Source organism: Ursus arctos, unplaced genomic scaffold, assembly GCF_023065955.2.
Source record: "Ursus arctos isolate Adak ecotype North America unplaced genomic scaffold, UrsArc2.0 scaffold_36, whole genome shotgun sequence".
Lineage (NCBI taxonomy): Eukaryota > Metazoa > Chordata > Mammalia > Carnivora > Ursidae > Ursus > Ursus arctos.
Genome location: NW_026623050.1, coordinates 23,546,736 through 23,573,558, shown reverse-complemented (window position 1 = coordinate 23,573,558; position 26,823 = coordinate 23,546,736). Strand labels below are relative to the sequence as shown.

The 26,823-nt window shown below is 37.0% G+C and overlaps 1 protein-coding gene and 1 long non-coding RNA gene across 13 annotated transcripts in view; one reads left to right on the top strand and one right to left on the bottom strand.

Annotated features, from left to right (window-relative positions):
* Positions 1–52: 52 nt before the first annotated feature.
* Positions 53–26,823, top strand: LOC113269685 (uncharacterized). Of its 2 annotated transcripts, none has more exons than XR_003321536.4 (6): positions 53–159; positions 1,537–1,658; positions 8,662–8,797; positions 10,046–10,188; positions 19,627–19,701; positions 22,222–26,823. It is a non-coding gene; the product is annotated as an uncharacterized LOC113269685 (long non-coding RNA). The 2 variants fall into 2 exon arrangements; XR_008957122.1 differs by lacking the exon at positions 53–159 and adding an exon at positions 175–434 and having other exon boundaries at positions 22,222–26,183.
* The window catches only part of RNF111 (ring finger protein 111), a 113,190-nt gene continuing 97,686 nt past the window's right edge, over positions 11,320–26,823 (bottom strand). For 5 of the 11 annotated variants that reach the window (XM_048219685.2, XM_048219689.2, XM_048219693.2 and 2 more), the window contains exons 7-14: positions 26,432–26,690; positions 22,547–22,895; positions 20,735–20,887; positions 19,619–19,745; positions 17,340–17,432; positions 16,443–16,538; positions 15,230–15,357; positions 11,320–12,965 (exon numbers count right to left, since the gene is read on the bottom strand). In XM_048219685.2, coding sequence (XP_048075642.1) covers positions 12,848–12,965; positions 15,230–15,357; positions 16,443–16,538; positions 17,340–17,432; positions 19,619–19,745; positions 20,735–20,887; positions 22,547–22,895; positions 26,432–26,690 — 1,323 coding nt within the window. In that variant the 3' untranslated portion in view covers positions 11,320–12,847. The remainder of the gene's footprint in view (positions 12,966–15,229; positions 15,358–16,442; positions 16,539–17,339; positions 17,433–19,618; positions 19,746–20,734; positions 20,888–22,546; positions 22,896–26,431; positions 26,691–26,823) is intronic. The other 6 variants (XM_048219708.2, XM_026518587.4, XM_048219709.2 and 3 more) reach the window with 3 other exon arrangements.

Genomic DNA, 26,823 nt, shown 5'->3' with positions numbered 1-26,823 from the left:
TTCCAGACCCGTTTGGTTGTCATGACAACGGTTGTTTTTTCCGCCTACTGTCTTTTTTTGTCTTTCTTTTTTTTTTTTTAAATCTCGGCCTCTAAGATCAACAAAAATGAAATGTTCTCACTGAGGACTCAGACGTAGGACGCCTTCTCTGAATTTTGAGTAGGTCTCACCTAACAATCTCTCTACGTTTCTACTAGCTGGGCGGAAGTTGGTTCTAGGAAACACCTTGGAAATGCCATTTCTGACCTTTATTCCTCTTCCGGAAATTTCGAGTTGGGAGTCTAGGTTGGGTTGGCCTGAGTGGGGAAGTAGACACCCCTAAGCGGTTCAGAGTCAGTACTGTTAGGTGGTTGAGACTCAAACGCGTGATAAAGGAGTGGGAATTGTGGCATTTACTCAAAAGCTAAGACTCCCAGGGAGAGGAAAATAAAAAGGTAAATGTGGTTTGTGTGGTTCGTGATTCATGTGAGCTCCCCGTTGTATGACCGGCACCTAGCGCATTCTTCGGTATGTATTATGGTCGGTGTTCAAGAAATATTCGTGGAGGGGCGCCTCGGTGGCGCAGTCGTTAAGCGTCTGCCTTCACGCTCAGGGCGTGATCCCGGGGCTTGTGGGATCGAGCCCCACATCAGGCTCCTCCGCTGGGCGCCTGCTTCTTCCTCTCCCACTCCCCCTGCTTGTGTTCCCTCTCTCGCTGGCTGTCTCTCTCGGTCAAATAAATAAAATCTTTAAAAAAAAAGAAAAAAGAAAAGAAATATTCATCGAATAAATTACCCGATGACGTGTAACAGATTTTAAAATGAGAAAGAGGGTGTAATCCAGCCTTGGGCAGAAGGGTGGGAGGATCAGGTCAAGACTGGAAAGAGGAAGGGAAAAAGGGAGAGGAAAGGTCCAACGCCCACGGTAGAGGTAGTGGAATGACAACTGATGGCAGCCTCCATCCAAGAATTTGAGCAAGCTTTCTGTTCTACCACTTTTTACTACTGTTACTGGGGTACCAAGGAGGCTTGAATGAAGTTAAGGAATCTGGATTAAATTCTGCCCTTGCCCTTGCATCTGACGTTTCTAAACTGGTTTCCTCTTCTGTAAAATCCAAATAATTGCAGCTGCTATGTGGCATGGAAAGATGTTAGTGTATCCATTGACTGATTACTGAATATTAGGTATCCAGTGAAAAGGGCTTAAGAAGGAAAAATAGATGTTAGTGCACTGAAGTAGTGAGTAAAATTCTATTTTTACTTGTTATAATATTGTGATATCAAAAGCTAGAACTATGAAAGTAACAATCCTCACCCACTCACAGGGCTTTGTAAACAGGAATGATGTGAATGGCAAAGTGCTTTTATTAACTGACTTGACATTGTCAACATTGAATAATTTAATCCATATTAGACAGATTGTATTTTCATTAAAAATGGAAATATTTTTTATATCCTTCACTGCAACTAACCTGGAACTTTACAAATAAACTTTTTGATTCAGCCTTTTGTTTAATGCCTTGTAGTCCATATTTTTTTTTCTTTTTTTTTTTTTAAGCAATCTCTGCACCCAATGTGAGGCTTGAACTCAGGACCTGGAGATCAAGAGTCACAAGCTGTACTGACTGAGCCAGCTAGGCCCCCTAGTTCTCCTATATTTCCTGTTCCCTCCTCTCTCAGGTAACATTTATTGATCACAGTTCCTATATACTAATTTATATAAACTTTCCTGTTGAATCCACATAACAATCTTTATAAAGTAGGTAGTATTATCGAAATGTTTTGTCATTTTTTTATTGAGGTGTAATTGACATATAACATTAGTTTCAGGTATACAACATGATTAGATATTTGTATATATTGCAAAATGATCACCACAATAAGTCTTGTTAACATTCCTCATGTATTATCCCATCTTGACAGATGAAGAAACTAGGGTTCAGAACTATTAAACGTCTGGGGCTCCTGGGTAGCGCAGTCGTTAGGCATCTGCCTTTGGCTCAGGGCGTGATCCCGGCATTCCGGGATGGAGTCCCACATCGGGCTCCTCCACTGGGAGCCTGCTTCTTCCTCTCCCACTCCCCCTGCTTGTGTTCCGTCTCTCGCTGGCTGTCTATCTCTGTCAAATATATAAATTTTAAAAAAATCTTTTAAAAAAAAGAACTATTAAACGTCTTGGCTGCAATCATAGTGCTTCTGAGTTTCAAAGCTAGGATTCGTACTCTAGTCTGATTCCAAAGCCTGTGATCTTTCCACTATATTTGTCACTCCACCCATTGTCACTCTTATTTATATGTGGCAGAAAGAGTGGGAAAACTTTGAAACAGTCATTGAAGGAAATCAAATATTAAATTAACCAAAAATAAATTTCTTAAAGGCCAATGGCCCTTTACACTATGGTAAAATTCCACATAATCAATTCATTTCAATTTCTTGGTCAAGTACTGCTTTGAAAAGGTGTACATACAAACTCCAGTGGATATAGGGTGAAGGAAGATGTTTGCAGACAGAGGGAGCACCCCAAGCAAAAGCACGGACCACCGGTACTGAACTGGCATGACTGCAGACAAGGTGAATGGCTTGGCTTGGCAGGAGGTATTGGGCTTCAAGGTAGCTAGCTGTTGCCTAGTGTATTCCAACACTATGAAAGGGAGTCAGAGACAGACAGAGGTTCTGAGATTCTCACACAAATGTTTAGGTCCTGGAATGCCAGATGGGAACTCTTCTTTTCTGACACCAAAATCCCCCAGTTTGGGATAGGGGCTTGCAGTCTTGGCTCACAGGCTGTTCTGAATGGTCAAAGATTTGCTTGCTGTTTGTCAGACCCTCCTCACTTCCAATTTCTTATTCAGGTACATACGCCCCTTTTCTCCTGGCCTTGGGATTCTTTTTCTCAGATTTCCAGGACCTTCCCCCATTGGGAGTACTTCACAGATAGCCACTGTTGCAGAACTCAAGAACTTCAAGCAGCAAAAATTGCCGTAGGTCAGTTCAGGGCTGGAAACCTAACAGCCCTTCTAGAAGTCCCAAAGGCAGGCCACTAGGACCATCTGAAGCTTAACCCAGGGGCTACTTAATTTGAACAAATGCACTAGAATGTAAGCTTCATGGGGGCAGGGGTATTGGTTTTGTGCACCATTCTATCTCTAGTGCCTAGAATAAATAAGGTGCTTATTTATTGTTGAATATTTATTAGGACACATTTGGGTTACCTGCTAGTATATAAGACAAGTCCAAAAGCTCAGCTCACGTTCATGGTTTCTACATCCTTGAAGAATGCTTTTCTACTTCTGTCCTTTGTGAGTTTCAGCTGCCATTATTCCAGACCATAGGGCATGAAGGGCCCAGTTTAATTTACATATCATCATAATATACATAATATATAATTTATATATCGGTGAATGAGGTAATCGACAAATCACAATTTTCACCAGATTTTTATCAGAACCCAGCGATCTTCCTAATATACTACCATGTTCTCTCCCTCAGTTGCACTTATCCCATTTCTCTTACCCACCCCCATCCATTTCTGCCTACCTTTCTGATTTTTTTCTCTCCACTAGCTAGAAGACAAAATATATTTGCTATATTAACACTAAAATGTCACTTTTTGCAAGGCACTGCAGGGAACAAAGAAGAATAAAGTATGAACCATGCCCTCAAGTTCAAAACAATGAGGGGAAGACCTATAGGGACAAAATTATTATAAGAGGCAGAACCTATAAAAGACTGAGCACAAAGGAGAAGACTAATTCTGGGTAGATGAAGGAAGGCTTACTAACAAGGAAACATTTGAGCTGAGCTTTGAAGAAAGGGTTAGAATTTAGCAGGCCGGGGGCGCCTGGGTGACACAGCGGTTAAGCGTCTGCCTTTGGCTCAGGGCGTGATCCCGGCGTTATGGGATCGAGCCCCACATCAGGCTCCTCCGCTATGAGCCTGCTTCTTCCTCTCCCACTCCCCCTGCCTGTGTTCCCTCTCTCGCTGGCTGTCTCTATCTCTGTCAAATAAATAAATAAAATCTTAAAAAAAAAAAAAAAAAGAATTTAGCAGGCGGGGATGGCAAAGGTGTTCAAGAAGTGGGAGCAGTGGGAAGAAATCTGTGGAAAACAGGAAGTAGTCTGACGCATTTGGATCATAGAAATGTTAAAGATAAAGCTACAAAAGATCCAGAAGACGAGGAATCATGCAATGTTTTTAAGAAGGATAATGACTTGGTCAAGCTTTGTTTTAGAAAGCTGACCCACTGGGCAGCATGAAGACTGGATTGTAGTGGATTGGGGAGCTAAAGGTTTCCCAGGTGAGATGTCACAAAAATTTGACTTGGATGAGTGTGAAAAATGAAAAATAGAAACAGGTATGAGGGGCAATTTTGGAAGAATGACAGAACCTCGGCAAATAACTGAACATAGGTGACGGATAATAATTGTAATGAATGTGAAAGTTTTGAGTAGTTACATTAAAATTTTCTCTCAAGAGTTATGCAAACCAAGTTAAACATAAAAATAGTAACTTCCATTGCTAATTTCTTTGGGAGAAGGAAGGGTGGGTCAGTCACTTTTCTTACAAAAAGAAAGCCTTTCCTCTGCCTTGCTTGCATCATCTTGACATCTTTCACCTTAACCAATAGGTCAACATTACCTATCCCATGTAGGTAACCAGATAACCTATTACTGGCTGAACAGGGTGCATGGGTATGTCCCAGTCTACGGCCTGTAAACTTGCTCAGAAGCAAGACGACCCAGAGAGGTAGAAACAAACACCTTTTTAGTGCCTCCATGGGCCTCCACTCTAACTGATTCTTTAAAATCTGGATCTCAAGCTTGTGAATTATCCATGTTTGTTGTTGTTGTTTTTAAAATTTATTGATTTGAGAGAGTGAGGGAGAGTGTGCATGCATACAGGGGAGAACCAGAGGGAAAGGAAGAGAATCTCAAGCAGACTCCCCACTGAGCATGGAGCCTGATGCGATGGGGGAGGGGAGGGCTCTATCCCAGGACCCTGAGATCATGACCTGAACTGAAACCAAGAGTCAGTCACCCAACTGACTGAGCCAACCAGACACACCCTTTGTTTTTAAATAAACTTAATGCCTTCTATGAGCAAGGCATTGTGCATACTACTTAGATGGGGGAAAAGGCATGAAAACTGGGTCTCTGCCCTCATGGTGTTTAAAATATAGAGATAAGGTAAATGAGAGAATAAAAATATAGTTTACTCATCCTTAGAAAGTGAAAAGGTACAAGTTCTGTTGAGGATAATAAACCATTGACTCAAGAGCTATAAAATTATGGTGTTCAATTATTTATGCATTTCCTGTTCTCTGTTACAACAGATAAATATTGTGAGGAACTCTAATTTTTGTATCATATCCTATCAGCTTTGGTAGAATACTGAGGAGCTGCAGAATGGAGTGTCCCAGTTGGAATATCAAGCTGATTTTTCACTAACGGCCCCAATGCTGGACTAACTTGCACCTGGGAATGTGCAGGCCTCCTTGGACACAAGAGCCAATCCCCATCTCACACAGATGACAGAGTGAAGACTGTCTCATTTCCCTTCAGTTTGTAACCCATTTCCAATTCTTTTTCTTTCTTAAAGATCTTTAATCTCTACACCCAACATGCGGCTCAAACTCATAACCCCGAGATCAATAACTGCATGCTTCACCAACTAAGCCAGCAGATGCCCCTCCAATTCATTCTTATTCCTTCTATTTGCACACCCCTCCTTTAGGAAACCTATGCTCCCTTAGAAAATACCACCATTCCAAGACCTAACACATCAACATGAGTTGAAGTCAGGTAACTCCATATATTTTAAGCTCAGATCACATCTGGAGTAATAATTATTTATAGGTATCATACTCTGAGGAACATTAATCAACTAGAAGTATCCAGAAAATGGTGACAAGAACAGCGAAGATGCTTAAGATCCAGGTTAAACAAAGTCAAGGATACTAAGGATATTTCACTTGAGGAAGACTTAAAAAATTCAAGATAGCTGTCCCTACATCTGACGAGTTAGCATACAGGAAGACACCAGACTTACTTTTGCATTGCTCTAGAATGTAGAATAGGACCCTATGACTTAAGTTATAGGAACATCTACCAAAACAATAATAGTAATAACTGTAACTTTATAAAAGAAATGTGCTTCAATAAGTAGTGACCTCATCATCACTGGAAGAATATAACCAGAGGCATGATAATTGCACTAGTTAGGTGTCAAGAGAGAGAGGGAGAGAGTGAGAGAGAGAGAGGAGGGGAAAGAAAGGAATGGAGGGAGGGGAGAGAGAAGAAAGGGGAGGGGAGGGAAGGGGAGGGGAGGGGAGGGGAAGCAGGCTCCCTGATGAGCAAGGAGCCTGATGCGGGGCTTGATCCCAGGACCCTGGGATCATGACCCGAGCCAAAGGCAGACACCCAGTCAACTGAGCCACCCAGGTGCTCCAGGATGTTTTGGGCTTTTTTTTAATTCAGGCCTTCGACTGATTGGACAGGGCCCACCCACATTAGGGAGAGCAATCTGCTTTACACAATCTACAGATATTCAAATGTTAATCTCATCTAGAATCACCCCCACACACACACCCAGAACAATGTTTGACCAAGTGTTTGGGTACTCCATGGTGCAGTCAAGTTGACACATAAAATTAACCATCACAATAATCATCTATCAAGAATACTGCAGAAAGAGGGACACCTGGGTGGCTCAGTTGGGCATCTGCTTTCAGCTCGGGTCATGATCCCAGAGTCCTAGGATCGAGTCCCACATTGGGATCCTTGCTCAGCAGAGAGCCTACTTCTCCCTCTCCCTCTGTGGCTCCCCACGCTTGTGCTTTCTCACTCTCTCTGTAGAAAAAAAAAAAAAAAAGGCTGCAGACTTTCTAAATTACAGAAATACCTAGCTATCTCCATCCCATAGGTTTCTTTTCTTTTCTTTTTTCTTTTCTTAAGATTTTACTTATTTGACAGAGAGAGAGAGAGAGCACAAGCAGGGGGAGCAGCAGACAAAGGGAGAGGAACAGACTCTCCATTGAGCAGGGAGCCCGATGTGGGACTCGATCCCAGGACCCTGGGATCATGACCTGAGCTTAACTGACTGAATCACACAGGCGTCCCCCCATAGGTTTCTTTTACTCGAATATCAGCATAAAGAAGTTAAAGTTCTTCCATTATTGATTCCCCTGATTATGTGTGAGAACATAACATCATTTTACACACATGGCTTTCCCATATGCTAAACTTTGGTTTAGGAGGGAAAAAACCAGTAGTTCGTAGTAGTAATTCTAACAAAACAGGAGGGTTCGTTTTACGTAACTGTGGTAGGTTAAAGATAGTCATAATCTTTTTGCTGACACTTCTATTAACAGGGGTAGCTATCTCCCTTCCCCCTGAATCTGGACTAGCTCCAAGATGGCTTGTTCAATGCTGTTGATAGGGCGAGGAGAGGTCTCTTGGCCAATAGCCAATAGGGGACCAAAGCCACCTATCAACAGCCATGTGAGTGAGCTTAGAAGCAGATCATCCAGACCGAGTAAAGGCTTCAGATGACTGAGGGCCCCGGCTATCATCTTGACTGTACCCTCATGAAAGACCCTGAGCCAGAAGCACCAAGCTAAGCTGCTTCCAAAATCTGGACCCACAGACACTGAGATGTTTGATGTGTAAGGCACTAAGTTCTAGAGTTACACATAATTATTTCACAGCAATAGATAATACAAAACTCTGGGGAGTGTGTGGCTAATAGTGACGTTCAAGGAAACCAGGTACACCGTAACAACTTATTCTCTGAGCAAATGCTAACAGCATGGTAGTCTCGATAGCAGTTCAATGAAGACATTCATGCCTTTTTAAAGGCAGGTTGGGATGCAGTGGATGGGAGACTTACCACATCTCTTCCAATTCCCTTGTCCAACACTCCTCTTATGAAATCTCTTGCTCTTGAAAATCTAAAGGATAGAATCCCTAGGATAGCAAGTTTGGAGCATCCCATATTATGGAAGAATTTCCACATATGTAATGGGGGAAGGGCAGGCTTTGGGTCATCCTGGAACTGCCAGATTGGAAACTTGAGTGTCTTGAGTTGTGCTACCAATCACACAGGCAGTGGAAAAAGTCAAATTCTTCCTTTACAGAGCACAACGTATCAATGACAATCTGCAGAATTCTGCACTTCCCAAAGCTTTTCCCCCACATAGAGACTGAATATTACCACCTAAAGCAAAAATGATTTAGAAGTTCACACTCAAGATTCAGCAGAGCCCACAATGAAAATTAGTTTCTAGTGAATCCAGTCCATTTTCTGTAGTGATGATAAAGAATTAAAAGAGACATACAATTTGTTTGGGCTAATCAAAAGCATCTCTTAGAAACCCATACCTTCCATGTGCTCTCAGTGATAGCTATTCGCCTAAAAATAAGCCTAGAAGCAGCTCTCAGTGGTAGGTACTTAATTAAACCTTAAAAGGCACCACGTCCTTGCATTGCACAATTTGGTGAGCAAAAAATCAGGGGGAAATGAGAAATTCTAGTTGTTAATTTCTCCTTAAAAGTTTCCTTTAGATCAGAGAGGATGAATGGTTTCCTACCCTTTGCCAATTCTGATCCAGTGGCAACGGGTGCCTAAAATACAGCATTGGATGGTATTGATGGGCAACTAACTGTGCCCCTGTTCTGACTGAAAGGCAAGGCAAGAAGGCAAGTCTGCTGGGAATCCTCCATCCCTCTACTAGAAGAAAAATTCCAACCCATCAAAGAAGGGCTGAAGAGGAGTGTTCTTTCTTACCTAGTAATTATCTTCTCGGATCCTAGAAGAGAAAGGTTAGTGACAAACATCATCTATGGTTCAGCACCATGCTGTGCTACCACTGGTTATCAAGGGCAAGGGTAGCTGTTTGGGTGGTGGGGTGGAATGCAGTGAGCACTGGGAGAACTTCTACTCTTTTTTTTTTTTACAATTTTATGCAGGAACTGCCAAAGTTTTAGTGTTTAATATTTAACAGCACGACTGTACTACATGCAAAGCTCTTTGCACTTGTTACCTCCTTTAATTCTAATAACAACCCATTCTGTCTTATAGATGAGACAGATGAAGCTCAGAAAGCTTAAGTTGTTCAAAGCTGCACAATTCAAAGCCCTTGTCTGACACCAAAACCTATATTCTTTCCACAACTACAGAAATCATTTGTGTGGCCTGTGAATTTGTACAGAATACACAGGGCAGAGAGGAGACAGTGCCCAGTAGGTCCAGCCACAAAATAGGTAATGTTTATTTTTCTTAGTAAGAAATAGTTTTGGGGCGTCCAGTCGGTAAGCGTCCAGCTCTCGATCTCAGCTCAGGTCTTGATCTCAGGGTCGTGAGTTCAAGCCCCCCACTGGGCTCCATGCCCAGCATGGAGCCTATTTCAAAAAGAAAAAAAAGAATGAAAGAATGAATGAATAAAGAAAAAGAAATAGTTGTTTTGGACATATAGTTGACCTTTGAACCATAGGGGGGAATTAGGGGCACCAACCACACAGTGGAAAATCCATGTGTAACTTTTCACTCCACCAAAACTTAATTACTAATAACCTATGTTGACCAGAAGCCTTATCGATTACATACTCATAACATGTTTTGTACAACGTATGTATTACATACCGTATTACAATAAAGTAAGCTAGAAGAAAGAAAATGTTAAGAATATCATAAGGACAACAAAGAAATAAAACATTAAACATTTAAATATCATAAGAAAATGTTAAGAATATCATAAGGACAACAAAGAAATAAAACATTAAACATTTAAATGTTTAGATAAAATGTTAAGAATATCATAAGGACAACAAAGAAATAAAACATTAAACATTTAAAAAATTTTTAAAAAGAACATAAGGAAAATACATTTACTATACTCTTATTGAAAAAAGTCCACGTGTAACTGGACCCATGCAGTTCAAACCCATGTTGTTCAAGGGTCAACTGTAATTCTTAATTCAAGATGATTGAGTCATTAACTGAGAGAAGATATTTCAACCTTGACATATCTAATATTGTGATACATTAAGTCTTTTTTCTTTTTTTTTAAGACTTTAAGTAATCTCTATACCCAAGGCAGGGCTCAAACTTACAACCCCAAGATGAAGAGTCACAAGCTCTACCAACAGGGCCAGCCAGGTGCCCCATGAAGTCTTCAAGAAGTAAGAAACTGTGTTTCCAGGGGAGTTGGAAGGTAAGTTCGAAATCAGGTTGTATTTGCTACAGAATTCAAGTATTCCCATTTATGAAAAACTAATAGTAAAATGTCCAGAGTCTGTTTAAGTGTTACAAATACCATTTTTAAAAGAGTTTTCTGTATGTCAAATTGTTATGGTTCAAATGATGAAGCGTGTTAGCAGCTAAAATAAAGTCACCAGAGTAAGAAAAATGTTTCAAATATCAGTTTATCACTTGCATATTAACAACAATAAAAATAAGGATTTTCTGACAAAAGAATTTTAGTTCTAAAGTATTTGGACAGCTATCACTGAAATTTTCATTTTGACATAAGATGCAGCAGGATATGGAAGACACAAAAACAAAGCACAAAAGTTAAAATATTAAAAATTATTATCTTCTGTACTTGGTTCATTACTAATCACATTTTCTGTAACTAATTGCAGTTGCTTACTAAGCTCCTGCATTAACAATCGAGGTTTATGCCACATATTTGTATTAAATAAGTTTTAAAGAAATAAGGCTTTATCTACATAAAAAAAAAATCAGTAGCAATTATGAAACAGGTCAACAGGTAGTCATGCATCTAAATCTGATGTAATATTAAAAAATAGAGAAATCTATCTGTTCTTCTTGTGTTTTGGGGAACATCAGGAGGACCCCATTGTATAGAGTTCTCCCCATATATACTTCTTCCACCCTTGACAGGGACCCTGGTTTTTCCAGTGCAAAGTCCTACATCCATCACAGGCTACTTGACGACAGGCTACTTGCTCCTTTCCTAGTAAGATGGCACGCATGGACTATGGTCACTCTTTCTGTCTCCCTCCTCTGCCCTTCAACAACTACAGCCTGATCAAGTATTCTTTTTAAAAAACGTTATTTTACATCCAAATTTCTTAACCATAGTCCATCCTCCATCTCTACACATAACTATGTTGAAGCATGTTGATACTGACAATTACTACAGTGTTACATTTACTAATACCAAAAAAAAAAAAAAAAAAAAAACAAACCCCAAGTAGCCATAACTGAATGAATATGAAAATTATGCAAATGTCAACTTGAGTGAGATCACTATGTTTGAATTTCAGGATGTTTAATATAAACTGTTTTATAAAACTAATTATGAAACACAAAGACAATAGAAATATAAGTTATTTATTAATCAATCCACTTACAAAGCAGGTGGCTTAATGCAAGCTTATTGACATCTTCACATATGATCCATGGGAACATGTCTTCCACATACAGACAGTGACGTTACTGACTGATGCATTTGCAATCTGGGGCATATTAAGCATATTTAGACAAATAAAATTAGGCTATCCTGTATATGAAAGTATCTTGATAATATGCATCCTGAAGTGGATTAAAACTTTCTCCAAAGGAGAAATGTTAGTATGTTAACTTAACTTTATATTCTATATTATGCAGTAAATCTTAACTATAGAAATTAAAATTTTTAAATCAGTGATCGACTCTTGGTAATGTATGAAGTGGGAGTCTAAAACCAGAGCAACAGTAGGTTGACAGTATAATTTGTGCCTCACAGTATCTGCAGATTTACTGTTTTCAAGTTTAAAGAGAAATAAAACAAGAGACATGTAGATTCAGCTGACTTTATTTATCTTTAAACTAATAAAATCCCTTAAAAGTGATCCTGGGACCTTTAGAAGTTCTATGAATGCAGAGATACCTGCCAATGACTGCAATTCTAAATCCTGACTGAATGTGTTTATTACAAAATCAATGTTAAGCAGATATCCTTACTATACGTGCTTAGCAGAAGACTGAACAAAATTCTACATGTCTTCTTCAATTTCCCTAAAATTTTGTTAAATCTGCAAGTATGTACAATCCAGCTAATTGAAATTAGTATTTAGTGTTCATCAGAGCTGTTTCACAGCAGCAAAAACTGACTCAGGGAAATAAAGTTCTAAACGATGTAGGAAAAAGATAAATACGATCAGAACAGCAGTCTAAATGTATGATATCAATATTCAACTCTATCTGCATTGTGCTGAAAGGAAAAGGATACACCAAGAAAATTTCTATTGATCACTCTGGTGATATGAATACCACCTGCATCTGATTGAATATGGTTTGTATTTTGTTCCCAGTTATTAAGGATGGTGTTTAACTCAGAACTCCATATTGTAAATATACAGCAGCCATTTTGTCCTAATTAAGGAATGTCTTAATACACAATATTATCATTTTCTAGAGGATCTTTATACATTAAACTAAAGTACATGATTGATTAAATTAAAGGTTAGTAATGGATAAAAAAATTCATAATTCTCAAGACCTGGTACTATGTAAAAAACAAAAAGACCACAAAATTCTACTTACTAAAGCAGCTAATCTTGCCTGCAAGTTTAGGGTCACAAGCCCATAATATGTGCAAAGAAATGCAATACAAGGAACCATGCAAAAATACAGTAAAATGATACAGGAAAAATGTCAAATCTAGAAAAAAAAGCTTTTATAAATACATCAAACTCAACTGTATACATAAACTGTAGGTCTAGCATTAGTTGTACCATACAGCAGAGCCGCACTCTTAAGTTCAAGGCTTCCAAATCTGCGCAGGTAAGTCACGCCATCTTTGGTTGACTGCAGTACCAGGAGGATGGGAATGAGAGGGAGGGCAAGAGTTCTGAAACATGGTGTCAACTTTCACTTGGCAGCTGGGCCTCAATGTCCACTCTGCATATGGGGCACTTCTTATTGGTAATCAACCACTGGTCAACACACACTTGGTGGAAAAGGTGCATACAGGGAAGGCGTCTATTACAGGCAAACAAAACAAAAAGCAAAAATTGCAGAAGTGAATTTCATGACAACTGCATGTGGCATTTACTTTTAAATAAATGATAACATGTAATAATTCAGCAGTGTTTTGAAGTTACTAGGCGTCTTTCCCTTCTTTAAAAAAACAAAACAAACAAACCATATACCCAATCTCTCTAACGAGTTACACCTATATTAAATTACTACTTTGGGCAACATAATGTGTAAATGACCACGATAATTAACTGTCACAGCTATGGAACCAAATTACATAAAATCATAAGAATTTTAAGAATGACAATTATCCTGGCAATTATTCCGGTTTGGTTTCTATACCTGAGCTGCCAATGCAACGAGGTTGGCAGTATGTTCCCTGTGACATAATACTGCAAATATATTTTTAATATCAAATCACTGCATTTATTCAGCATTTAAAAATGTATTTCATTTAATTCTCAAAAACATTAGCATTCATGTTACAGTAAATATATTAATTAAGGAATGTTAATATACAATATTATTTTTTATCTAGAGGATTTTTATACATTAAACTTGAGTACATGACTGATTAAAGGTTAATAATATTGTTTTCAATAATATTGTTATATCCACTTAATATCATGCTACTCTTTTAAAGGTAGGTTAATCCGTTTTGGAATATATTTGTATTATCAAACCATGTTGTAATACAATGAAATAAATACAACGTTATAGGTCTATTATATCTCAAAAAAAAATTAAGGGAAAAAATAAAAGTAGGTTAAAAGAAGATGGTTACTTCACTATACTACCCTAGGCTATCAATTAGAAATTGAGAAATAATGTTTCCAGGCAATACATGATAATATTAAATCTAAATGAGCGGTGAGATATAGAGTTACTGATTAAAGTGTCCAGCTCTACTTCCATCCACTGTTAAGAATTGTCATACACTTTCAGATTTCCTAATATTTTATAAAATCAGTAGCTAAAAAGAGGTGTTCCAATTACTGTGTGAACAAGATTGTCAATGCTGTAAATATAATTACCTTCCATATTTATAAACCTTCTTTGGAAATACAGTGTTCTGAAATAGCCTTGGGGCACCTGGGTCGCTCAGATGGTTAAGCATCTGCCTTCAGCTCAGATCATGATCCCAGGGTCCTGGGGGATCTGCCTGCATTGGGCTCCCTGCTCAGCGAGGAGTCTGCTTCTCCCTCTCCCTCTCTCCCCCGCTCGTGTGCTCACACTTTCTCTCAAATAAATAAAATCTTAAAACGTTTTTGAAATAGCCTTTTATGTGGTACGGTAGCCAATTGTGCATAATTTTTTTCTCTCTCGGCCAACTGAAGAAATATGAAAAAGTTATCCTTACATGTTAGGGCAACAAAATCATCATGTGGTTCTGTTGTATATGTTATAGAACTTGTTTCTACACATATTATCTTACATGAGGAAAGACAATAAAAATAAAACAATTACTTAAGAGATTATAAAAAGAAAATGCCTGGGGCGCCTGGGTGGCTCAGTAGGTTAAGCATCTGACTCCTGATTGTGGCTCAGGTCACGATCTCAGGCTCTATGGGAATGAGCCCTATGTTGGGCTTCCTGCTGGGTGTACAGTTTGCTTGAGATTCTCTTTTCCCCTCTCCCTGTGCCCCTCCCCTCACTCACTCTCGAAAGAAAGAAAGAAAGAAAGAAAGAAAGAAAGAAAGAAAGAAAGAAAGAAAGAAAGAAAGAAAGAAAGAAAGAAAGAAAAAAGAAAGAAAAGAAAGAAAAAAAAGAAGAAAAAGCCTAAAATTAAAGTGGGTAGCATAGTAACATTTCTAAATCACAAAACTGCAAGGAGAGAAGAGTCTTATAAACTGAGAATTTCAGGACAAAACTAATTTATAAAAGATACTGTAAGACAAATTGCATGGAGCTAATGAGGATTGCCCTCTTTAAGCTCTGAATACATTAATATAATTGTCTTAGGCTGTGAAGCCTCCAAATTCTCCTTTCTGAAAGATGTATAGAAGACAATCTGATCATGAAACTTCCCTGGCCAAATCTTGGTGTACCCCTAATTTGGCATCTATTTTCCACTACCAACCCCTCTGCTGGTAATACAAAGACTCATCCTTCTATTCTTCCTCTCACTGTAAAAAGGCAATTCTACATGTCAGATATTGGTAACAGGTAATGCCAGGAATAATCTTTATTTGGTTTCTAGTCTACTTTGAAATAAAATTTCTTGTACAGTTTTGACAACAGATTTTAGATAATTAATGTCTAGTTACCTCACATCTTCACCTTCCTCTAAAATAGACAAACAGATAGTACATTTTTCCTCTGTGTCCTCCTCAGTCCCTTCTTCCCCATCTTGTTTGCAGTGCAGTTTCCTCTGTGAGAACCAATCAGTTGTTACCTTATTAGTAGAGATGACATTATTGAACAACTGAGTAAAGTCTGTGTTTACTTGAAAAACAAAAACAAAACAAAACCAAACATTCACACCCACATTTCCCAGGTACAGCTGTCATGAATTCATGGATGAATTAAGTGACTACCACCAACTGTTCTTTTAAGACCCTGAAATAGCATCAAAAGCAAAATCAAATGTAACAGAAATTCATTAGTTTCTATTATTTTTAATCCACAATTAGGATGATACACAATATAAACTCTATTTTTGTTCCATCATGAGTATAGCTACATGAATTTTATTTTACTAATGAGTATTTCAAATAATACCCAAATAAATTAATGCTAATTGTAGTCTTTAGCTTAGTTGAAAGGACTTAAATTAGAAGACATTTAGGACTTAGATAGTTGAAAGGACCTAAATCACTAATATACTTACAAAACAGATAAAACAATACAAAGAACAGTAATTTTCATACTTTATTGTTCTCTGTGTAGCAGAGGACATTGTTGTTTGTTGAAAGAAACTTATTTAACATGTCTGCTCCTTAACTTCCAGATATACTACTACATAAGGAATTGAGGGTAGAATATAAGAAATGTAAATCAATTAAATGTCCAAATAAACGGCTAGTTAAATTATGGTACTGCCATATGATGAAATTTTGTATATGCTATTAAAAAGAACATGGGTGACCTGTGAGTGAGGGAAGAGGAGGAAAAGAAAATGTGCAAAACTGTGCATATCATCCCCTTTGTGTTACTTTTGAAAGGGAAAGAAAAAATCCATACACATGCAGATTATTGTAAATGCATAAAAATATCTGGACGATTACCTAAGAAAGCCTTAACTATGATTTTTCTTCTGGGAAGGAAGACTGGGGTCGGCAGGGTAAGAAACTTCGAATATGTATTTTTAGACTGTCAATTATTAAAAAAAACAAAAACAAAAACAAAAAACTACATACGTGCTGTTTTAGTAATAAATAATGTAGTTGCTAGACTCCATAATCTCAAAAAAGGTCCATAATATTAAATTTTATGCACTTCAACAATAATATATAGACATTTTATAGGATAAATTCTTACCTTTTTGTATTTATGTGGATATGTACATCTTTCAATTGTCCCCTGGGATGCACCACGATTCACATTTCCTAATCTTTCTTCCAAATGAATCAGTTCCTGAAGGTAAAGAATAATTAGTATCAAAAGCCAGGATGATTATTTCTTGAACAGCACTGTTAATATTGTAAAAGCAATAAAGTTCCATACTTATAAACCTGCAATGTAAATACAAAAGCCATATATGGTAAGGCAAATGTTTATAATTCTTTTCTCAGCCAATGTAGTAGTATGGCAAAGTTATCCTTACAGATTAGGACACCATATTACTACGTGGTACTATAGAAGTCAGTTAGTATGTATGCGTGGAGAAGATGGAATCATTGAGCAAAATAGGGAAACAAATGAAAGGATAGTTCAAAGTCCCTCTAACTCCAACTTCCAAACTGACAAGAAGAAAAAAACAAAACTTCAAATCATATTCAAATGATTTGTTCTTCTTGAAAATTCAAAAAAGATAGTTAGCTACGAACTTAGGTTACTTAGGTTTCTTTTGTCCAGTAGTGTTTCTCTAAAAATAAGCTTAGTCAAAAGCAGTTGAGATTTTCCCCCACATTTAATGGTATAGTTCTTTCTCTGGTATTTATATTGATCTCACAAACTGCTATATTCTTTTATATTACATATTTTTATTTACTCACCTTTAACTATGTGGATAACTCTGATACAAAGATTAATATTGCTTATTAAATCTTTCTGTGATAACCCCCAGAAGCAGTATCAAAAATTCAGACATTGTGCTGCCTTCTGATCCCCAGCCAGTGCAGCAATCCAACTCAACTATGAATACTAATAATACATATATTCTCTCTCTACATTAAAGGTACTGTGACAAATATCTTCATTAATTGCATTACACACCTCAAAATTGCCCCTGAAAGGACCTCTGAATGATGTTCCATCCAATCCCGATGAAATGTAACGAATATGAGGATAGCCTGCCATGTCAGGAACCTATTTTAATAGAAGACATAGGCTAAATCAAGTAAGAGTAAGCTCATGTTTTAACACACTAAATAACTGAGACACTCCATTCTCTCCATCAGCTACTCACAAAATTCAACTTCAATAAGTACACATGACTCCAAGTAAGCACTCTGTAAAAGGGTTAGGTTCCTCTTCAAATATAATCTCTTAAAATAACTATTAAAATACAAGAAGAAGAAAAAAAGCTTTTCCATGAGATAACAGGTTTCTTCTACTTGATTTATTTTGCACAAAGAACCCTAAATAGAAAATACCCAAAGTTAATACTGATGCTCTTGGCAGGCTAAACATATAAAGCGCAAAATTTTCCTAAGATTTTGTCAGTTTCAGAGAACTTTATTAAACCATATTATGAAACAAAAATGAACAAAATTTTCCAACAAAACTTATTTCCCTTCCTCTAACTTCCTAATAGCCAAAGCTACTCTGGTTCCTTTTTTTGTTTGGTTCTGTAAGTGAAAGTTTTAATACTGTTTTCTAATTTTTTGTTAGGCATACTCAATCTTCATTATTCATGAACTTGCCTACTTGATAAAAATTATTTATAACTCCAAAATCAATACCTGTGCTCTCCATCATTCACGGACACGTACACAGCAGCAAAAAAATCTGAGTTGCCTGACACACAGAACAAGGCTCCGCCTTCTTGCTTCAGCTCTTATACTATAAACAAGGGTCTTTCTGTGATCTATTTGAGTTTCCATTTTTGTGCTTTTTACTGGTGATTTTAAAATGGCCACCAAACTTAAGTGCTGGGGGCTAGTATTCCTAAGTGCAAGAAGGCTGTGATAGGCCTTATGGGTAAAATGTGTGTAGATAAGCTTCATTCAGGCATGAGTTTTGTTGGCCACGAGCTCAATACTAATAATTCAATAATACATATCAAATAAGGTGTCTTAAACTGAAACAGACATCAAAACAAGGTTCGGTACTGACTGGCTGCTGTGACCAGAGGCTTGCAATAACCTAACCCTATATTTGCCGCAAGAAAAATGGCTCTATATTTACCTACTCAGTGTTTGCACAACTTTATAAAATGTAACTACCGTACATAACAACAGTAGACTGTATTAAAAAGGGAGATTCTGGTATAGAGTACCATTCTTCCATCATTATGAATAAATCTCCAACATTATTTTTTAGTCAGCTTCCACTGAATCACAACATACTTCTAGCAAGTTTATGGCTTTAAGAGACAATTCGTATGTAACTGAAAAGAATTTAAAATAAGCAGTAACTTTTAACCTTCATAGCCTATTATTCAAATATCTACAACTTTCCTTACAGTCAAAATCAACACTACCAAGCTCTCAGCAGATAACCTAACCTCCTACACATCTCTAAGGAAAACTAGAAATAAGAAAGGAACTCTTGCCCCTCAAATTATTTAAACCTGCACTTGCCCTGTAACCCTCCCTCAGTCTCCTTTGTGCAGGAAGGCAGCTTTATTTCTTATTGCTGAGTAACCCCCATCCCTAAGACCTACAGATACCAACTTACTTGGAGTTCCTTGTGCTTTTGCTGTTTGACAGCTCCTTACATGCTATAACCACTGTTAAGAGTACCATTCTCAATTCCTAAGCCTAAGTCACAGCTATAATAAAGCATCTTGGAAACCATTCCTGCAATGTCTTTACCCCCACGAGATGAAAAAACTTCCTTACTAGTACCACTTTTATAACTAGTAGGTATTATGAACAGTAAACTCAATATACTTTTGCTGAACTTGTTCTTTAGAACTCAAATTGGTATCAACAAGATCTGAATCTGTTCAAATCAGACAGAGAATCAGTATAGTCCTGCAGATCAAAAAATAAAGGATGAACGTATCAAAACAGACCTATTAGTAGGTGTGACAAAATAAAGCATATGTTCTAGTGACAGTGGATTAAGATTGTCATCTTGGTAGAGAAGAAAAAACTATCATTTTTTATATTAAGTGTACATTTCACAATGCAAATACAAATACAGACTTTAATATATCTTACATCTTTTTATAGCACAATTTCAATCTAATAATAATTCTCAAATTCCATTAAAACACCATAACAACTAATAACATTTAAAAATTTTCCAATAAAGTATTTAATTTAGAAAAGGAAGAATACTTTAGAAGGAGACTATGTCAGAATTCTGAAATTCTTCTATTTTACCATTAAAGGAAGAGCTCCCAGCTGTAAGTGATGAAGTCGTGGAGGTGCATGGTAATGGGCCAAGTGAGGATGCAGTGCTCCAGGTGTGTAAGTAGCTGCGGTCACTCCAGCTTCGATTCCCAGTTCCCTGACAAACGATGAGAACACTATCTTTTAGCCATCCTTACTGTGTCTTTTTTTTTTTACCAACAGAAATGGGGGAGTATATTAATATTTTTTAAAGTAATATAAAGTTTCTTAACTGACACAGCTGAGAAAAAGATAATTTAGCTCCAAAGATGTAATTAATTTCAAATTCATTTCAGCAATTAAAACTCAAAAATTCAATTTTGTGACCATGAAAAGCAAAGCATATGTATTCAGTTTCACATCCTACGAAGGAAATATGATGAATGACCCTTAAGGTTCCTTCCAATCTAAAAGTCTGATTCCACTTGAGGATCATACACAATAGCCTCATTTTCTGGTTTATATGAATGTTACAGACGCTCCCAGGGCTTTTGTTTGTTGGATAGTGTCTGTGGGTTGTTGGCATCAAGATAATTAGAAGAACAAACACTTCTATACCTTATAACGTAAGGGTAAACAAAATTTAAGAAAGAACAAAATTGGTAAATACTCAATTTTCATTCACTTATTCTCTTATGTTTTGCCTCAAATGTCATTGTGGATCAAAGTTTCAAACTCTGCCTACAGACAGAGATGCAAATCGGCTTCCATTTCTCTAAAAAAGACCACATGCCTAGGACACAGGCTCGATTTCCCTTGTCAATAAACAGGGATTAGGAGTGGTAAAGCAGATCTGAGTACAAAGGTGGGGGAGTGGGTAAGGAAGTTGTGAAAGATCCAGTTAGGGAGTTAACTTTGATGGCAGATACCCCTGAAAAACAACAAAAAAGCTCTACTCCTGTTTGACATGGTTCTCTGCCCCAGAACTCAAGCTCCTCTCTCCACCGCAGGTTTCTGTAACTTGCCCAGAGACAGTGCCTCACAGATAAGCTGGAATTCTAATTTCTCCATATCACCCGTCTGCATGGCATCCCACTATAAAGCATCTATTCTGACGTTTCTACTACAGGCTGCTGAGCATAACTTTGAAATAAACAAGATACTGACCAGGCAGATCTCTCTGGAGCCTGTCGAGGATGTGAGGACATAGTCTGAGGCACATGAATATGATGCCCATGACCATAGTTTGGGTGCATCCTATGCGGATGGGGTGGGGGCCGTTCATGTGCCCGCCTGGAAACACAGAACACAAAAAGACCACTGGAAATAATTGAATAATTGGTTATTTCTTAATGTAGGGAAAACAATCTAGTATTAATATTATAAACATCTATAAATTAGTAATAAAATTACTTCTATAATAAATTACAAAAATATAAAAGTATATAATGATTAATAAATCAAGAAACCATAACCCCACAATTCTCACTGCTTATTATAATGCCTCCAATTCAAATATCATCCAAGGAAAAATGCAATGTTAACATTATCTTTACAGCAGATATTTTAAACAGAATAATGGGAAATGAATGGTGATAAAATTTTAAAAATTAAACACCACAGCAAATGCCGTAGGCACAAAAAAGTCATTTTATATAAACATATAAGGGAAGAAAATGGAAACTACTTTATTTTGCTTTGCTTCTATATTGTAATGACATTCATCCATTTTAATGGATGAAACTTATTTTAAGAGAAAAAACTTTTAACCTTATGCATTTTATTCAAACACATGCAAGTACATGTTAACATATCTGGGAAACTGATATTAGCTCCATTCACACTCTTTATTCTGCATGCCAGATTATTATATGTTCTCTTTTTAGTCTAAAGTCAGCCAAGTTTATAAATATAAAAAGTCATAAAGTTCTAAACAAATGGCACTTAAAAAACAAAACCATACACGGGATTCATTTTTATAGTCTAATCCCTATTTCCTATCAGTTTCTAATGTATTTACAGATTTTGCATGTTTAAGCTTAATGATTTAAAACAAGTAATCTTCTAGATACTGGAAGATGAGAATTTTAAATTGCCAACTTTCTATATCAGGAGTTATTATATGAGAATGCCAGTAATAGCCAGAGACTCTGGAAATAACCTTATATAACTAAAGGAAGAATTTACCCATGTGCTAGATCATTAATTAGATCAAGAGTTTTGCAAACAGAGAGGTTTGCAAACACATTCTGGAAAGAGCTGAATGGTAAAAGTTGTTGGCTCTTTAGGCTGTATGGTCTCTACTGCAACTTCTCAATTTAGTCTTTGTGGTGTGAAAGAAGACACAGACAACACATAAATGAACAAGTGTAGCTGTTTACCTATAAAACTCTATTTACAAACATACACAAGCAGAATTAGACCAACAGAGTTTGCTACCACGGATTAGAAAATCATATCCTCAATTTTTAAAAAGTTCAATTATAGTCTTTTCATGATGCTTGGAAAGTGTATTTTAATATTTAAGTTTATAAATAAACGAAGCGAAGAAGACTTTTTTCAATGTCAGTTGTTGAAAATTCTACTAGTCCTCTTCTTCCCTCTGGCTGGGAGCATTTACTAAATCTTTGACACTTCTGTGTGTTGTTCCTCAGGACCATCGATTGTAACATTAATCTCTACTATGGGATACTGAAGAAACTGATGAACGAGCGACTGGTTTACAAAAATAATTGACCCGGGGTCATATCCTGAAAAGGGTCTGATTTCTTTAACCTGATATAAACTTGTTTCGTGAGCACCTACAACTCAGGACGAGACAAAGGAAGATTCTAGTTAGTAAAGAATTTCCTAGTGAACTGAGGATTTCATATAGTTACATCACTTCTAAAGATTTTTAGTTTTAAAACCCAACAGAAATAGAAGGAAAAAGAACACAGAGTGATCATCTTTAAAAAACCAAACAAACATAAAACATACGTTGGATGCTGCATCATCCTCCTTCTCTGAACTTCCATCCTCTGCATCACTTCATGAGGGTGCAGTCTCTGTGCTGGAGGGGCCGTGGCCGGAATATGGTGTGAAATAGGCTGGTGTGCGGGAGGAAGATGCTGAGGGATTGGTGCAGCTGTACTGGCTAAATGAGTTGGGGGTGGGGGGGCCACGGGGTGAGATGTTGCATGAGAAGATATCTGAGAATGGAAAGCATGTACAGGATGAGGAATAACATAATCCACTTGAGGTGGAGGCTGAGTCTGAGGAGGAGGGTTTCCATGAGAATGGGGACAGGCAGAGGCTTGATGATGAAGTGGTCTTGTCAAAGAAGCATCTGTAAAAAAAATACAGGCACCACGCAGTTGAGCATAGATTGCTGTTATACATTCCTTTTGTCTTTTACGAACATATTAGTACACATTTCATTTTTATGAATACTTTATTAAGGCTTGAGCCTGTTCAATTCTGCATTGCAACCTGCTTTCTTCTTTGAAAAATCTTAGGTATCTTCTCATGTCAATGTAATATATAGTTTTACTTCATTCACAGATTCACAGCATTCTATTATAGAAATGTACCACCATTTATTAAAGAAATCACCATTGATAAAAACGGGTAACAACCCAAGCGCTGCACTGAACACCTGTGTGTATGACGCCTCTTGTGCTCACTCTCTCATATGTACATGCAGGTGAGTGCGTGCACACATGCACTGCTCATGGACAGCTTCTGCAGCATAAATTCCTATAAGGAATTCGTAGTCTGAGAAAATCATTTAAACTCAGTTACCAGCTGACAAAATACCATTCCCAAAAGGTTACCGTAACGTTTCCGTGAACAGTATACATGAGTGCCTGATTACCCCTACGTTCTAACTAAATTAAATGCCAATCTGAGAAAAATCTTATATTTATTAACCACTTCTATTTCTTCCCAGATTACCTATTCATAATCACCTTTTTCTCATTGGTTTATAAGTATTCTCTGTATACATGGAAGGTTTGTCATAATAAGGTGTAAACATTTTTCCAAATTGTCTTTTAATTTTATCATATGCATGTTTTCTGCTTTTGTGAAGTCAAATGTAGAAGTTATACTTTTATAAATACATACATCTTGCTTTCCTTTATGATTACTGATTATAGAGAAGAAAGGAACTTGTGAGTTCTTCTGGGCAAGACTGCAAAGATATTCCTTTAATGCTGCTCTTCTCTGTCCCTGCCCCGTGCCTTTTTCCTATGCTACATTAAGAAGATGAAGGGGCATATTTGCCAAGAACCTGCAATGGAAGCCAGCTTTAATAAAGATGGCTTCCCCCATTTCTTCATTCTTTATGTTTCAAAGTGGCTGTTGAAAAGTCCCTTTTAGGAATACACATCTCTCTTACTCTAAGAGACATGCATCTGTTTGAGGTTTAAAAATGTTTGTTTCCTCCCTGGACTTCAGTCCCAATTTCGTTGTATTTGGAAGATCTTCTTGGAATCTGATATGGCGGTATGGCCATTCTCTCGTTTCGCAACAGAAGACTTTCCTTCGATTTTAATCACGTCTGGTTCAGCAGGGGTGAAAGTTAGGTAACCATGAACTCATTCAGCCATATTTTCAAAGGACACCTTGCTAGCATGTATTTAAAGGAAACCTTCATTACGCTCAATATAAACTCTGAGACAAAATTTTTAAGTGATTTTCTAAATGTCATGTTTTCAAAAAAGGCTTTACTCTAAGAAAACTCAGTACTTGGTCATAAAAACAGAAGTCACTATGTTTTACCATTGTTAACTATCCTTCCTCAAGTTCAGAATATTTTTTCCAGTTTCAATTCAAAGTTTGTTTCTATAATCATTATGCAAGAAATAATACTGACAAATACTACAAAATTTTAAAGTTTTGTTTCAAAATGAACCAATTTAACTCTTCAGCAATCATTTTTTCAGCTTTATTGAGGTATAATTAACAAATACAATCATACTTGAAGTGTACAAGATGACGATTTGACATACTTACACTTTGTGAAATGATTACCACCATCAGGTTCATTACATTCCGTTACCTCACACAGTAACCATTTTTTTGTGTGTGTGGTAAAAAGTTCAGCCTTTGTTATAATTCACTGTATATTCTAAACAAAACAGATTGCTAACCACTCTAGAAACGTGACATTCTGCATTCCCACACACCATCTCCCTTCCTTCTCTATTTTATGTGCTCTTGCCAGTTAAAAAAGAAGTTCTTGATATTGCTTCCTAAAAGTTCAACATGTCACTTTGACCCAGCAATCTCACTCCTAACACGCTACCCAAGAGCAGACTGAAAAACTACAATGTAACCATCAACAGAGAACTAGTTGATTTACTATACAATGGAATATTATGAGGGTACTGAGAATAGCAACCTAGATTTTTATGGCTAATATGGAAAAAAATCTAAGATGTACTGTTAAAGTTTTATAAAAAAAGAAAAAAGAGAGAGTCAAATAATATGCTTGTTATGATCCCACTGTTTTAAAAGGAGAGACATATATATACTTTTGTGTGTATAAAGAAAACTTCCAGGTTTTATAAGCTACAATTGCTATCTTCAAGGTATTAAGATCAGTGGGATGTGAGGGAAGGGCTTTTAACTTCTCATTTTATGTCATTCTGCAGTTTGAACTTCTTACAATGTACACAAGTTACTTTAATAATAAAAGTAAAACAAGTTTAAATCTAAAACACTTCTTTATTAGGGCACTTAAAAAGAAATACACTCACTTATACATTGCTTCAACATATTATTGGGAGGGGGGCAGAAAACCACACATTCTGAGTTCCTAATAAAAGATAATCAATTAAAGATAAATAACAATAGGTATCACAAAACAGCCTGGACAGCAGAATTTGCCCATTGGTCAATGCTTTGCAAAAACTGTTCCAAAACCTGTTTTCTAACTTATACTTTATATCTTAAGGTGTGTTATTGAAAAGGTAAATGATATTATCCCCAGGTTTCACTGTACACATTCTGGATTGACTCCAGCTGTATCTGCCAGACCTAGATTTTTTAAATTCTAGGAATGGAAGAAGAAATCTAATGAGATATAGAACTAAAAATTATTCCTTGCATGTAATCAGAACAAAAGCAAATGTCCTTGCCAAACCCCTAGTGTACTCCTGGTATGAATTTTCAGTGTTTTTTCATCAAAGTATTAATTAAGTTTCCATTTGATGATTAGCTTATAATGTAACAAAGTAGTAAATACGTGTTACATAGCCTAAGAGCACTTCTCACTTCTTAGGATACTCATAGATCTCACAGATTTCAATTTCTTTAGAAAAACCATGTCTGACTTCATTTAATTGCCTGCATCAAATGAATAGAGAAATCTTTTTGCAATCGGTCAAGCTTTCTGTGTATGCTTCATGCCTTTCTCTGATATGCCTCAGCTGACCTTCAGAATTCTTGGTCAAAATTTACTTTCTTGTGCCTAACAACAACTACTAAACTTTCAAATTGTCTGCTACTCTAAAGGATAAATATTAAGGGTTTCCTTTTATAGAAATCTAAGGTGTCATTCAATGTAGTTCAATTTCATATATTTCATATTTCATATCAATTTCATATATTAAAATGTTAAAATGTAAAAGAGACAAAGTATAATACTTTTTATTTCCCTGACCTTTTTAAACAATAGCTATCTTTTTTTACCTTAGAAGATTGCTTTGGGAATGTAGGGTGAAGAGAGGAAGAAATGGAAAAAATACACCCCACTCTTAGGCCAAGGAAATACTAAAAATTTATGAATTAGGATTATTGAAAGGTTATTTCATGGAGGAATGTACAATGCTTCATTTATATGCCTTTAAGTTCTCTGCCTGTTAAATTTATACTTACAAGGAGGTGGCATATAATGTCGACATGATGACAGTGAGGCTTGTGGAGGGGGCTGGGGCTGGGGCTGCGCAACCATGCTTGATCCATAACCATCTATTGATAATGGCTGACTTGGGGCAGCAGCAGCAGCCTGATGGCCAAAGATTGCAGCTCGGGAAGAAGAAACAGGGCAGCAGGGGTCAAATGCAGATGCTCCGTGAAAACCACCACTTCCATGACTTCTGATACCATTGTTGCTCAGGTCTACTGGCAATGCCTGCTGTATAAAGAGGAACTATATTTTATCTTTCTAAAGTTCGGTCAAAACACTGTTTCATGTTATATTATAAAAGTACTCCAATTGCAATCTAGAAAAATAGAATCTCCAAATTAAAATTTCAAAATGGTAAAAA